The sequence below is a fragment of the Mirounga leonina genome, unplaced genomic scaffold (assembly GCF_011800145.1).
Source record: "Mirounga leonina isolate KUSES-001 unplaced genomic scaffold, KU_Mleo_1.0 Mir_168, whole genome shotgun sequence".
NCBI lineage: Eukaryota > Metazoa > Chordata > Mammalia > Carnivora > Phocidae > Mirounga > Mirounga leonina.
The window spans coordinates 43,358,897-43,373,051 of NW_023270426.1; the positions used below are offsets into that span (position 1 = coordinate 43,358,897).

General features: G+C 36.2%; 1 protein-coding gene across 4 annotated transcripts in view; it reads left to right on the forward strand.

The window, feature by feature from the left end:
• The window catches only part of RAD17 (RAD17 checkpoint clamp loader component), a 34,015-nt gene that overhangs the window by 898 nt on the left and 18,962 nt on the right, over positions 1–14,155 (forward strand). For all 4 annotated transcript variants that reach the window (XM_035014590.1, XM_035014587.1, XM_035014589.1 and 1 more), the window contains 8 exons: positions 435–538; positions 3,037–3,291; positions 3,808–3,891; positions 8,014–8,170; positions 9,515–9,651; positions 10,133–10,185; positions 10,266–10,391; positions 10,483–10,552. In XM_035014590.1, the coding sequence (XP_034870481.1) occupies positions 435–538; positions 3,037–3,291; positions 3,808–3,891; positions 8,014–8,170; positions 9,515–9,651; positions 10,133–10,185; positions 10,266–10,391; positions 10,483–10,552 (986 nt within the window). The remainder of the gene's footprint in view (positions 1–434; positions 539–3,036; positions 3,292–3,807; positions 3,892–8,013; positions 8,171–9,514; positions 9,652–10,132; positions 10,186–10,265; positions 10,392–10,482; positions 10,553–14,155) is intronic.

Below are 14,155 nucleotides of genomic sequence, written 5' to 3' on the forward strand. Positions count from 1 at the left end.
AAATATACACTTAGATTTAAAGTTTTTTTCCAAAGTAAGTGAAAGTCTGAATTTGTTACATGGTGAGTTTTTTGAAATTTTGCGGGAAAAAAACCCCTGGAACTGTGATTTAAAATGAGGGAAATTTTAACTTTCAGCATAGAAGCTGCACAAATAGAATTGTCTGATTTTCTTACAGAATGTCGAATAGGTGTTTTTTCTGTTTTCTCTAATATGTTCTTGAGTCCGTATGAAAGACTGTTAATACCACCACATGTGGATTGACAGTTATAGTGATTAAAAGTAAACTTTATTTTAGCATTTTGACTTCTTTATGTTTACTATGTGATCTCATTAGTTCTTGAGCCTTTATCATACTGTGGATTATATCAGTTTATATTACATCTATTTTATAGTTTTTCCTAACTTGACATTTTTTTCTTTTGTTTCCTTAGGTGAATTATACTTTAATGTACTACAGGTTGTATACTACGGATGGGAACTATTAAAGTTTATAATGTCAAAAACTTTTCTTAGACCAAAGGTATCTTCCACAAAGGTATGATACACTAAAATGGCCATGTAATAATTGCCCAAAAAAGAATGGTAATTTTTGTGTATGTTCTTAATGACTTGTTATTGCCATCAAAGTAACAATGTCCAGTATCTGTTGTAATTGGTGATCTAAAAATTGTAATAATAAGTCGTGAAATGACTAAAAGCACAACCTTAATTTTTAAAAAGGTGTTTGCAATTCCAGTCACAAAGAAAGGCTGAAAACTCTGGAATGAAAGATCAATAGAAGAAAGAGAAACATATGAGTCATAGTTAGCGTTAAAGTGTAACAATAAGGGGCGCCAGTGGTTCAGTTGATGAGCATCTGACTCTTGGTTTTGGCTCAGGTCATGATCTCAGGGTTATGGGATTGAGCTCTGTGGCAGATTCCGCATTCAGTGCGGTGTCTGTTTGGGATTCTCTCCCTTTCTCTCCCTCCCACTCTGTCCCTCTCCTCACTGTCTCTCTCTCTTTCAAATAAATAAATAAATAAAATCTTTAAAAAACAGATGAATAAAAATAAAGCTTAACCACAAGCCCTGCCTCTTAAAAATCATATGTTTTCGTGTGCCAGTTCTCAGCAAGGCTAGTGGTAGAGTAGGATGGGGGTCAGTGTGTATCATGCTCATTTGCTGGGTTGTTATTTTCCTACTGGTGGGTCATATTTTTCTCTGATCTTAAGTAAATTATTAAACTTTGCTGTTTGTTTTTTTCCCAGTAAATAGGAGTCCACATTTATGTAAGAAATAAAACTATAAAATGTATAAGTAACTTACAGATCAGAATGGCAAGATCAGATTTGCTATCAAAAGTTTTACTATAACATGGTATTTTTACATATTCTCTCTTTTTTTAAAGATTTATTTTTTTTAATTTTTTTATTATTTTGAGAGAGAGAGCCTATGCAAGCTGGGGGGGGGAGGGGGCGCAGAAGGAGAGGGAGTCTTAAACGGGCTCTGTGCTGAGCATGGAGCCACCTCGGGGCTCAATCTCATGACCCTGAGATCACAACCTGAGCCAAAACCAAGAGTCGGAGCTCAACTGAGAGCCACCCAGGTGCCCCCCTTGTTTGTTTTTTTATATTTTATTTATTTATTTGAGAAAGAGAGCGAGCAAGCAGGAGCTGAGGGGAGGAGCAGAGAGAGAGGGAGAAGTAGGCTCGCCGCTGAGCAGGGAGCCGGAGGTGGGGCTCAATCCCAGGACCCTGGGATCACAACCTGAGCCGAAAGCAGATGCTTAACGGACTGAGCCAACCAGGTCCCCCTAAACTCTTAAAATTAGAAGCAAAGAGCCAAAATTGTAGTACTATAGACAGTCTTTTGAAGAAGAGGAAATGAATTATTTGGCTATGACTGAAATTTTTTTCCATAGGTCTTCATTTCTTTACTCACTGATAATATTCCTATCTTCTGTCTTTAAAGGGGGAGTGAAGTGTGACTTTCATTCCTGAAATAGTTCTACTCCCCAACTTGCTTTTCCTTAGCATTGTCTAATAAATGGTTCACAACTATGGCTGAGTATTCTTCAAGGAAAATATAATCTTGGTTCCACCTTACTAGCTAGCCAAGGAATTCAAAAGTCACGTACTAAGCTAGGTTTTTCTAGATTTATACTGTAGGAATATTAAGAAAATTCATCTTAAAAATTTTAGTTACTAAAAAAACCTTTTTAATACTTCCAAGTATTTTTAGGTTCAAACTGCTTAATTCATCATCTTTCTCTGTGTATCCTTACAAAGGATTCTAAAGAAAGGGTAATGATGAAGGGAAATGTGGAGAGATCAGCAGTTTCTGTAGACCAGAAGAACATGAAGTAGAACTCACTGATTTTGCTACTCTATTATCCCAGTTCTGTTTTCTTAGACAAATCTGGGAAACAAATCATCCTCCCTGGAAAGCCTGCCTCCCTTTTATGAAAGTACTATTTGCTTTAGTGGGCTGAAGAGAAATAAAATCAAGTCATAATTACAAATTATTCGTAGCATCAGGATTATTAGGCTCTATCTTCTCAGAGTCCTAAAGCTGATAGGGATTATTTGGATATATGCAATGGTTCTTAGTTTGTGAATGTATTAACCTGGTCAAGGCAGAAGGTTTACTCTTATGGTTATATATGGTTAAAATAAGATTTTATTTCTTTGTTTTGCTTCTTTTTTGACACATAATTTTAATATTTGTGTTTCAGACCTACAAATGAGCTTAAGAAGAATCAGCCTATTCTGTACTAGGAAGATTATAATTAGTAAAAAGAATTAAGTTTGTATTCTATATTCCTTTATATGGCATTTGTCATTACCCTGGTTAAGTGGACAAGTATGCATATGTACCTACTATGAAGTAAATAATACATATAGTGCCAGCTTTATTTAAAGAACTAATTTGTGAGGTTTTGATTTAAAATGTTGCAGATATATGAATATATATATTTTTTTTGTAGAGTAATTTACTTATATGGGGAACAGATGTAGATAATGTAATATTTACATGCTTTCTTTTTTTTCAGGTAACAGACTGGGTAGACCCATCATTTGATGATTTTTCAGAGACTACAGGCATCTCTATTACTGCCACATCATTAGGTGTGAATAACTCAAGTCACAGAAGGAAAAATGTGCCTTCCAGATTAGAAAGTAGCAGATTTCTAGCTAGAAAAAGAGAAGAGCCATCTTCCTCAGAAAAGATTTATGGTCTAGAAAATTCAAAAGAGTATCTGTCTGAAAATGAACCATGGGTGGATAAATACAAGCCAGAAACTCAGGTACTAAAAAGGATGCAAACAGGTGCACATAATTTAACTTCCGGAAGAAGAGGAATGTATATTTTCAGATTATTACTCATAAAATATTTTTCTGAATGAATTAAAAAAAAACAGTAATTCCTAGTTTTTTTATGTTCCATGACTCAGCATTTCTCAAGTTATTCTGAAATTGTACCATTGGTTATTTGTCATAGATTTAATTTAATCCCAATATAGAATTTTATTTTTTTCTTAAGTGTAATATCTCTCCCTGTTTATTCCCTTCCCAAAATGTATTTCAGGATTTTAAAAAATTATGTAATTCCAAACCTGCCCCAAATTCTCATACAATGGTGTCAGTTTTAAGAACGGAATTTTTCAATATAAAAAATGAAGTGTAATAGCAAAGACTTTTTAATTCTTGTATCATGTTGTTTGCTAGTTTTTTCATTAAAAGTGCTTAATTTAGATTAATGTGTGCTGCTATACCAAAAATTCTTGAGTTAAAATGTTTTATTTTAAACTTGAAATTTTTAGCATGAACTTGCTGTGCATAAAAAGAAAATTGAAGAAGTTGAAACCTGGTTAAAAGCTAAAGTCTTAGAAGGGCAACCAAAACAGGTAATTCAATAAGAAATGTGTTTTAAAATATGTAACATCAAATGTTCCTCTGATTTACAGTTGGTTGTAAGAAGTTAAACTTTTTAAAAAGATTTATTTATTTGACAGAGAAAGAGAAAGTACTCACAAGCAGGGGGAGCGGCAGGCAGAGGGAGAGGGAGAAGCAGCCTCCCCACGGAGCAGGGAGCCTGTGTGGGGATTGATCCCAGGACTCTGGGATCATGACCTGAGCCGAAGTCACATGTTTAATCGACTGAGCCACCCAGGCACCCAGAAGTCAAACTTTTATGATGACTCTGTTAAGTCCAGATCACCTATAATAAAAAAGTCTCTGATTTACTACTACAAACTTCACTAAAAGACTCAGAGATTTTGAGTTTTCTCCTTTACTTGTACTTCTTTTCCCCATTTATGTCTCATCATCATCATAAAGCGTAATAAACCAGTTAGGGTTCTAGTATATTTAGCACATCAGATTATCTCATGCTGAAGCAAGCAGGCAAATTACATATTAGTTTTTGTACTAAATACAGCCTAAAACAGTCATCATTCATTTTAAGGCAGATGTTTTTTGTTTCACTTCCTACTTCTGTAATTACTTTTAGCCTCCAAGCTAGAATATTCTTTCTCTTTTTAAACTTTGAGATTCTCCAAACATAAAGGAAAGTAGAATAATAAATGAATACTCTTATGCCTATTATGTAACCATCATTTTCACTCTTAAATATTCAATTATGAATATGTGACATTTTAGTCAGACTTCTGGAAACATCAGTATGCCTCTTTTTTTTTTAAATAAGGCATTTTTCCTAATTAACTATATATACCATTATTCTGTCTAAAAAAATTAATTCCTTTTTTTTTTTTTTAAGATTTTATTTATTTATTTGACAGAGAGAGACACAGCGAGAGAGGGAACACAAGCAGGGAGAGTGGGAGAGGGAGAAGCAAGCTTCCCGTGGAGCAGGGAGCCCGACGCGGGGCTCGATCCCAGGACCCTGGGGTCATGACCTGAGCCGAAGGCAGATGCTTAACGACTGAGCTACCCAGGCGCCCCACAAAATTAATTCCTTAATTTTATCTAATGCTCGTTTCATATTCACATTTCTCTATTTGTCTGCAAAATGTCATTTATGGTGGATTTGTTACAACCAGGATCTAATAAAGGACTACATGTTGCATTTGATTCTTACACCTCTTAGGGCTATTAAAATCTAGAATGATTCTCTTTTACCCTCTTTTTTTCTCTAAGACATTGACTTACTGAAGAGTCCAGGCCAGGTGACATATAGAACTCTCACATTCTGGATTTGTCAGGTTGTTTCCTCATTGTGATGACTAACTTGTTCTTCTACCTTGCATTTCCTGTGGCCTGGAAATTTGAATCAAGGGTTTGATTAGACTCAAGTTCAACATTTTTGTAAGAATACTTTTTAGGTCGGGGCGCCTGGGTGGCTCAGTTGTTAAGCATCTGCCTTTGGCTCAGGTCATGATCCCAGTGTCCTGGGATTGAGCCCCGCGTCGGGCTCCCCTCTCTGCAGGAAGCCTGCTTCTCCCTCTCCCACTCCACCTGCTTGTGTTCCCTCTCTTGGTGTGTCTCTTTCTCCCAAATAAATAAATAAAATCTTTAAAAATATATATATACTTTCTAGGTCATGGTGTATGTTTTATATTACACCATATCAGAAAATATGTTTGGTTCTTCTGCTGTCTTTCATGTTACATTTGATTACTAAGTTAAGGAAATAATAGTCAAAAATCTTTTTTTTTAAGATTCTATTCATTTATTAGCATGAGTTGGGGGCAGGGAGAGGGAGAAGCAAACTCCCTGCTGAGTAGGGAACCTACCAACTAGGGGCTTAATCCCAGGACCCTAGGATCATGACCTCAGCCAAAGGCAGACACTTAACTGACTGAGCCACCCAGGCGCCCCAATAATAGTCAGAAATTTTCCCTTGCAACTGCAACATAATCTATGGGCATAGAGATAATTTCACAGTGTTAAATGTCCAGTTCCCCAGCAGTCTTTCACATAAGTGCTTTAGTGTCCATTTTCAGTCCTTGCCTGAATCAGTTATTTTGTTAAAATTGTGAAATGGTGATGATTTTTTTTTTTTTAAGATTTTATTTATTGGGACGCCTGGGCGGCTCAGTTGGTTAGGGGTTGTGGGATCAGCGTTCCTGGGATTGAGTCCTGCATCAGGCTTCTCGCTCAGCGGGGAATTGGCTTCTCCCTCTTCCTGCTGCTCCCCTTGCTTGTGCGCACTCTCTCCTCTCTCTTGGACAAATACCTAAAATCTTTAAGAAAATAAAAGCTTCTTCCTTCTAAGAAGTTAGATTCTCACCAATCATAATATTCTTTATTATACAAAAGTTCAATGATAACAGTAATTATAAGACATTTTTATTCAAAAATATTTTTGAGGGGTGCCTGGGTGGCTCAATCGTTAAGCGTCTGCCTTCGGCTCAGGTCATAGTCCCAGGGTCCTGGGATCGAGCCCCGCATCGGGCTCCCTGCTCAGCGGGAAGCCTGCTTCTCCCTCTCCCACTCCCCCTGCTTGTGTTCCCTCTCTCACTCTGTCTCTCTCTCTCAAATAAATAAAATCTTTAAAAAAAAGAAATTTGATAACTTGTAGATTTTTCTATGGGCAAGCTAAAATTATTTTTTCTTAAATTTATCATAAGTACTTAAAATATACACTGACTTTAATTTTTCAGGGCAACATCTTCAAAATATGATAAAACTGTTATAGTGTGATGGAAATGTACAGCATAGGGGATATGGTCAGTAATATTGCAGTAACTTTGTATGGTGACAGATGATAACTAGACTTAGAATATTTTAATGACATAAAAATATAGAATCGAAAAAATATGTACATATGAAACTATTAGGATGCCATATGCCATTTATACTTCAATTTAAAAAAAAGAAAACTATTATAATGTAAATGATGGGAATATTAACAGAAGTCTTCATGTTTTAGTGTTCTGATAGACTATCTCGCACTTCTCTTATTGGAAGCAAAACTTTTGCTATGTAGCTCTACTCACTGTGTCAAAAAACAAGACACTTGATTCTGTTGTATAAGAAACATACATGGGTGCCCATGCTTGATCTTCCTTTTCTTTTTTTAAAAGTAATCTGCTTGGAAGTAGTCAGTTCTCATTATTTACATTAGGTATGTCCTGTAAAGTTACTAGAAACAATAAGCAAATAATGAGTCATAGTTCCTAAGAGAAATAAGGGGTTAGATTCCTGCAAAATGGTCTTCCTCTGGTCACATTTACGTCAACTCATCAGTATATAACCTTGTTTTCTATTTGTTTTTGTTCAGAGATACCATATTTAATATATATTATTGAATCATTAAAGTCATGGCTGATACCACTATAACTCATGCACTCATACATTTTAAAAAGTGAGACTGGTTGTCTTCTGGGGCCACGTAGAAGGCCCTTATTTATATTAGCAAAGGTAAACAGTTGAGCAAGGATTATAGCCCACCAGGGAATGTAGGAAATCATCTTCCCCTGATACTTTTTTTTAGCTTTAACTTTTTTATTAAGCTTTAACTTTTTTATCAGATTTATTATACGAGAAGATAATTATTGTGACCTGCCACCTCTAGTCTCTCTTTGGAGTTCTGTCTCTGGAAAATATGTTTCTTATTACACATTTCTTAAAGATTCTGATATCCTAACTACCATCTTCCCATAAGAATATTATACTTGTTTAATATTAAAGCATATAATCCAAAGAGGTCTGTATTAAGATTGAATTTTGAGTTCAGGTAACCTCTAAAAATACTTGTTTCAGACATTACCTCCTTAATCTAGCTGAAGTTTAGTTGTTTTACTTTGACTACTAAGTAGTCCTTGGGAGGGACATAATGCAAGAATTGAAGAACTATCAGAAGTTATGCTTAAAGTTTAGGAAATAAGATTATCCTCTTTTATCTAAAGATGGTATAATCCAGCTAACAACAGTGTAAAATTTAGTCAGCTTATACCAGATATTTAATAAATATTTATAGAAGTAATTTATATTTGAAAGAAAATTCAAACATAATATTCTAGCAGTGATTTTGATTTTTGATTAATGTTTGTTTTTGGTTTTAGGGTGGGTCTATTTTATTAATAACAGGTCCTCCTGGATGTGGAAAAACAACAACTATAAAAATACTATCAAAGGAGCATGGTATTCAAGTACAAGAGTGGATTAATCCAATTTTACCAGACTTCCAAAAAGATGATTTCAAGGAGATACTTAATCCTGGTAAGATTTGCTATGAAGGTAGTGGAAATAGTGGGAAAAGTCTATGTATGTTTTGTTTTGTTTTGTTTTTTTTAAGATTTTATTTATTTATTTGACAGAGAGAGACACAGCAAGAGAGGGAACACAAGCAGGGGGAGTGGGAGAGGGAGAAACAGGCTTCCCGCAGAGCAGGGAGCCCGACGCGGGGCTCGATCCCAGGACCCTGGGATCATGACCTGAGCCGAAGACAGACGCTTAACGACTGAGCCACCCAGGCGCCCCTAAAGTCTATGTATGTTTAAAGGAGGTTTGAAATGAATTCCCCATCTATATTCTTGAGATGCCTAAGATCCTTTTGGGTATATGTTTTTGTGAGAAAATATATGTTGTCACCCCTATGCTAGATTGGCATCTGCCCACTATCAAAAGCTTCACAAAATGAGAGTAGCAATCAGATTAAACTATATGAGACCATTTTCTTTCATACTTCCCAGTTTCAGAAAAGTATTTTCAGGAGAAGAGGGGAAGCTTGCTTCTAGTAGAGGAGAATGGGATTCTTTGAGGATTAAGTCTGACTAATTGATTCATCATCAACACAACTCATTTGGAGTATTTTCATTGTAGAGGCAAAGATATAAATGTTTGGGGCGCCTGGGTGGCTCAGTCGTTAAGCGTCTGCCTTCGGCTCAGGTCTTGATCCCAGGGTCCTGGGATCGAGCCCTGCATCGGGTTCCCTGCTCGGCAGGAAGCCTGCTTCTCCCTCTCCCACTCCCCTTGCTTGTGTTCCCTCTCTTGCTGTCTCTCTCTGTCAAATAAATAAAGTCTTTAAAAAAAAAAAAAAAGATATAAATGTTTTTACCAGTTGTGTAACTATTACATTGACAGCTGTGTTCTAAAGTCAGTTAATTCCATATTAACATTCATTGTTACAGAAAATTCACTGTGATCCATGATGACTCTTATCTTTTGAAATGAATATCCTATTTTAAATTTGTGCAGTTTTTGGGCGCCTGGGTGGCTCGGTTGGTTAAGCGACTGCCTTCGGCTTGGGTTGTGATCCCGGAGTCCTGGGATCGAGTCCCACATCAGGCTCCCGGCTCAGTGGGGAGCCTACTTCTCCCTCTGACCCTCTCCCCTCTCATGCTGTTTCTCTCTTGCTCGCGCTCTAATAAGTAAATAAATAAAATCTTGAAAAAAAAAATATGTACAGTTTTGCCTAAATAGAAAAATCTACAATGTTGTAAGCTCCTTCAGGTATATGCAAATATATTCAGTAACATATATGTGTGTGTTATATATGTATGTGTAATTTTGATATATATATAATATGTTGAAAGTAAAAGTGTTAAATATGTTTTCTTTCAGAATCCAGTTTCCATGTATTTCCCTACCAGTCTCAGATAGCAGTTTTTAAAGAGTTTCTACTAAGAGCAACAAAGTATAACAAACTACAAATGCTTGGAGATGAACTAAGAACTGATAAGAGGATAATTCTGGTTGAAGTATGGACAAATTTTGAGATCCTGGTGTAACTATTGAGTAAATAACTGCAAGATATATCTTATTGATAGTGCCATTAACTCTCTCCATAGTATTAATAGTGATAAAACGTAATGTAAAAGCTCGGTGATAGCAGAAACCTCAGGTCTTTTTCAGTAAACTTGAATAGAGTAGCTATAGGTTAATGAAATTTAAAATTTTAATGCCTTCAGTATAGAAAAGCAAAAGAAATAATTTGGAAAATTATGTCTTAGTGACAATACTGTGACTAGTAGTAATCATAAGAAATTTGATTGAAAATTGGGTTTCCCATTGATAGATTTTATTGTTTGGACATCTACTTTTTCACGTTTTCCTTAATTTCTGTAAAAGTTTTAGTTGCAATACATTGAAAAGGTAACGTTTTTTCCCTAATATGGTAAATATGAATCTTCTATAAATTTATACAATAATAAAACAATAATATTTATCATTTTTCAATAGGATTTACCTAACCAGTTTTATCGAAATTCTCATACTTTACATGAAATTCTCAGGTGAGTTTCAGTGAAATTTTCTCAAACTTTGAATAAAATGGCAATAGCTTATATTTCAACATTGCTATACTCTATTCTAGGAAATATGTGCACACTGGTCGATGTCCTCTAATATTTATAATTTCTGACAGTCTCAGTGGAGATAATAATCAAAGGTTACTGTTTCCCAAAGAAATTCAGGAAGAGTGTGCTATAGCAAACATTAGGTAAGAACGAAATTTCTGCTTGTAATGCTCACATACATGTTATGTTTATAAGTTGATCATCTAAACACTTTCTTTATAAAACTTTTAACAGTTTTAATCCTGTGGCACCAACAATTATGATGAAATTTCTTAATCGAATAGTGACAATGGAAGCTAACAAGGTAAGTCTCTTAAGAACTGATTAATTTGAATCTTACATTGTAATTTTAGAAAGCCACACTTGGAGTTAGAAACATATTATTTCACTTTTTAGAATTAAAATATTTGTTTACATTTGTCAGGCCTATCATTCTAGAAAAGGCAGGAAATACTGATCTTAAAAATCCCTAACCTTGGGCGCCTGGGTGGCTCAGTTGGTTAAGCGACTGCCTTCGGCTCAGGTCATGATCCTGGAGTCCCGGGATCGAGTCCCACATCGGGCTCCCTGCTCGGCAGGGAGTCTGCTTCTCCCTCTGACCCTCCCCCGTCTCATGTGCTCTCTCTCTCTCATTCTCTCTGTCTCAAATAAATAAATAAAATCTTTAAAAAAAAAAAAAAAAAAAAAATCCCTAACCTTGGGGCGCCTGGGTGGCTCAGTCGTTAAGCGTCTGCCTTCGGCTCAGGTCATGATCCCAGGGTCCTGGGATCGAACCCCGCACCGGGCTCCCTGCTCGGCGGGAAGCCTGCTTCTCCCTCTCCCACTCCCCCTGCTTGTGTTCCCTCTCTCGCTGTATCTCTCTCTGTCAAATAAATAAAATCTTTAAAAAAAAAAAAAAAAAAGAAAAAATCCCTTTCTCTATTATTAAACCTAGCTTTCTCTTTCACATTGAAGTAAATTTCCCTTTGCTTGGCTTAGTGCTATAAATTGTGTCTATTATCAAGAAACTGTTTCCTGGCATCTAGGTACATTAGTTATCAACAGTCCAACTCTACTTTTGTCCTGTTGTCAATTTTTTTTTTAATTTAATAGTATGTTTATTGTGGTAAGAAACATCAAAATTTACTATCTTAACCATTTATTTTCTGACGTTATGAAGATACACTTGACATATAATATTATTTAAGTTTAGTAAGTTGAAGGTGTACAGCACATTGATTTGATATACTTACGTATTGCAGAATGATCACCGCTATAGTATTATACAACACCTCCATCACTTCATGTAATTACCATTTCTTTTTTGTGGTGAGAATATTTAAGATCTACTCAGCAGCTTTCAAGTAGTTATACAGTATTATCAACTATACCATCTTAGCCATTTTTAAGTGTACAGTTCAGTAGTAGTATGTATATTAATATTCTTATAAAACAGCTGTCATTTTTTTTTCAAAGATTTTACTTATTTATTTGTCAGAGAGACAGAGGCAGGCAGAGGGAGAAGCAGGCTCCCCACTGAGCAAGGAGCCCGATGAGGGATTCAGTCCCAGCACCCTGGGATCATGACCTGAGCCGAAGGCAGACGCATAACTGACTGAGCCACCCAGGCGTCCTAGCTGTCATTTTTTTTTATTTTAAGATTTTATTTATTTTTTTGACAGAGAGAGAGAGATAGCGAGAGCAGGAACACAAGCAGGGGGAGTGGAAGAAGGAGAAGCAGGCTTCCCAGTGAGCAGGGAGCCCGATGCGGGGCTCGGTCCCAGGACTCTGGGATCATGACCTGAGCGGAAGGCAGACGCTTAATGACTGAGCCACCCAGGCGCCCCCCAGCGGTCATTTTTAATACATCTTTTTTTTTTTTTCTATCTTTCAAATCAACATAATGTTAAAATAAATTGATGGAACTTCTCCCAGCAGCATGATTCTAAGAGGCCCTACTACTACAGATCAACTAGATCTTGCATGAAATGTAAGGGTTTGGTTTTTTTTTTTGCATCACTTGGATCATAGTAACTGAGGGAAATCTCCAAGCGAGAGTTTGCTTTGAGGATTAAACAAAATTATGTAGAGCACTTAGTGGAATAAATAAAAACTATTAATAGTGAAAAATTAGAAAGAAACTGAATCCAGTAATAGAGGGAGCAGTTATTATGGTGAGGTATCATGTAATTGATTAGTGTTTTGAGAATATTTAGTGACATGAGGAAATACAATTTAATGTCAAGTTATAAATAACAAGATGCAGGGGCGCCTGGCTGGCTCATTTGGAAGTGTGGAACTTTTATCGCAGGGCTGTGACCTCATTCTGTGTAGAGATTACTTTAAATAAATAAATGAAGTTAACAATGCTAACAATAGAAATTCTGTCTTCAGCCCTTGATAAATGTCAGGCACTATGCAAAGTATTTTTACATACCTGATCTTTTTTTTTTTTTTTTTTAGATTTTATTTATTTATCTGACAGAGAGACACAGCAAGAGAGGGAACACAAGCAGGGGGAGTGGGAGAGGGAGAAGCAGGCTTCCCGCCGAGAAGGGAGCCCGATACGGGGCTCGATCCCAGGACCCCGGGATCACGACCCGAGCTGAAGGTAGACGCTCAACCGACTGAGCCACCCAGGCACCCCTACATACCTGATCTTATTAAATTTCACCACAACCATACAAAATTGGTACATAATCCCTATTTTACAGATAAGGAAACAGCTTTTGGGGGGAAATAACTTGCATAATATCCCACAACTATTAAGTATCAGATAGGTTTGCAGTTTCATTCTCACTCCATTTCACTGTGCTAAAAAAAACAATTTTCAGTAACAGCAGAATGCACATATATACTTGAACCTGTACGTACTAGAAGAAAGTACATAAAAATGCTGAGTGTGATTGGTTCTGGATAGTAGGATTACTTGTGATTTTTTTTTTTAATGTCTTTAAAAAAAAGAAACTACGTTCTGTACCAGGAGCATAACTACAAATTACAGCTTTTAAATATTTATTAAAGAAACATTGAGCATTAATAAAAATAATCAACACCATAGCACCTTAACACATTAACTCAAATTTTTTTTTTAAGACTAAGTAGTTAAATTGCAAATGGCATTCACTTTAGCAAGTTGTGTTGGAATAGTAAAAAGAGATACTGCGACTTTTTTGTTACCAAGTTAACATGCTGTACCTTAACTAATGGACCTGCAAGAATGTTAGAACTAGTATTTTTCTTTTTTTTAAGATTTTTTAATATTTAAATAACCTCTACACCCGTCACGGGGCTCGAACTTACAACCCGAAGATCAAGAGTCAAATGCTCTACTGACTGAGTCAGCCAGGTGCCCCTAGAACTAGTATACTTTTGATATTATTGTTGATACTGTTACATCACAGGAGCAACAACCAGCACACTATTCAAGTCTTTCAAGCTTTTATAAGATCAAATGTTGAGATACTGTCTGGGGTCTCCAAGGATGATAATGATGGTAGAGGAAAATCAAAACATTTTAATCTCTGGCATTCTGTAGCTCAGTTAATGATTTAAAAAAGAGTGTTGACATCTTAAGTGATCTAGTTGAAAGAAAGAATGGTGAGTATGTTAGGTTTGGGCTTTTTTGAGTTTAATTAGATGTTTTTCTGTTTTTACAAGAAAAAAAGATCTTTATTCTTTGTAATATCATTAAGTATGTAAAGTGTGATCACACATTTCAACCACATTTGTGTGTTCAAAGTGATTAACATCCATGGTATTTCCTTCAGCTACCAAGGATCATAATTTCAAATTACATTTCCTGGGGCACCTGGGTGGTTCAGTCCGTTAAGCGTCTGCCTTCAGCTCAGGTCATGATTCTAGGGTCCTGGGATCAAGCCCTGCGTCAGCCTCCCTGTTCAATGAAGAGTCTGCTTCTCCCTCTGCC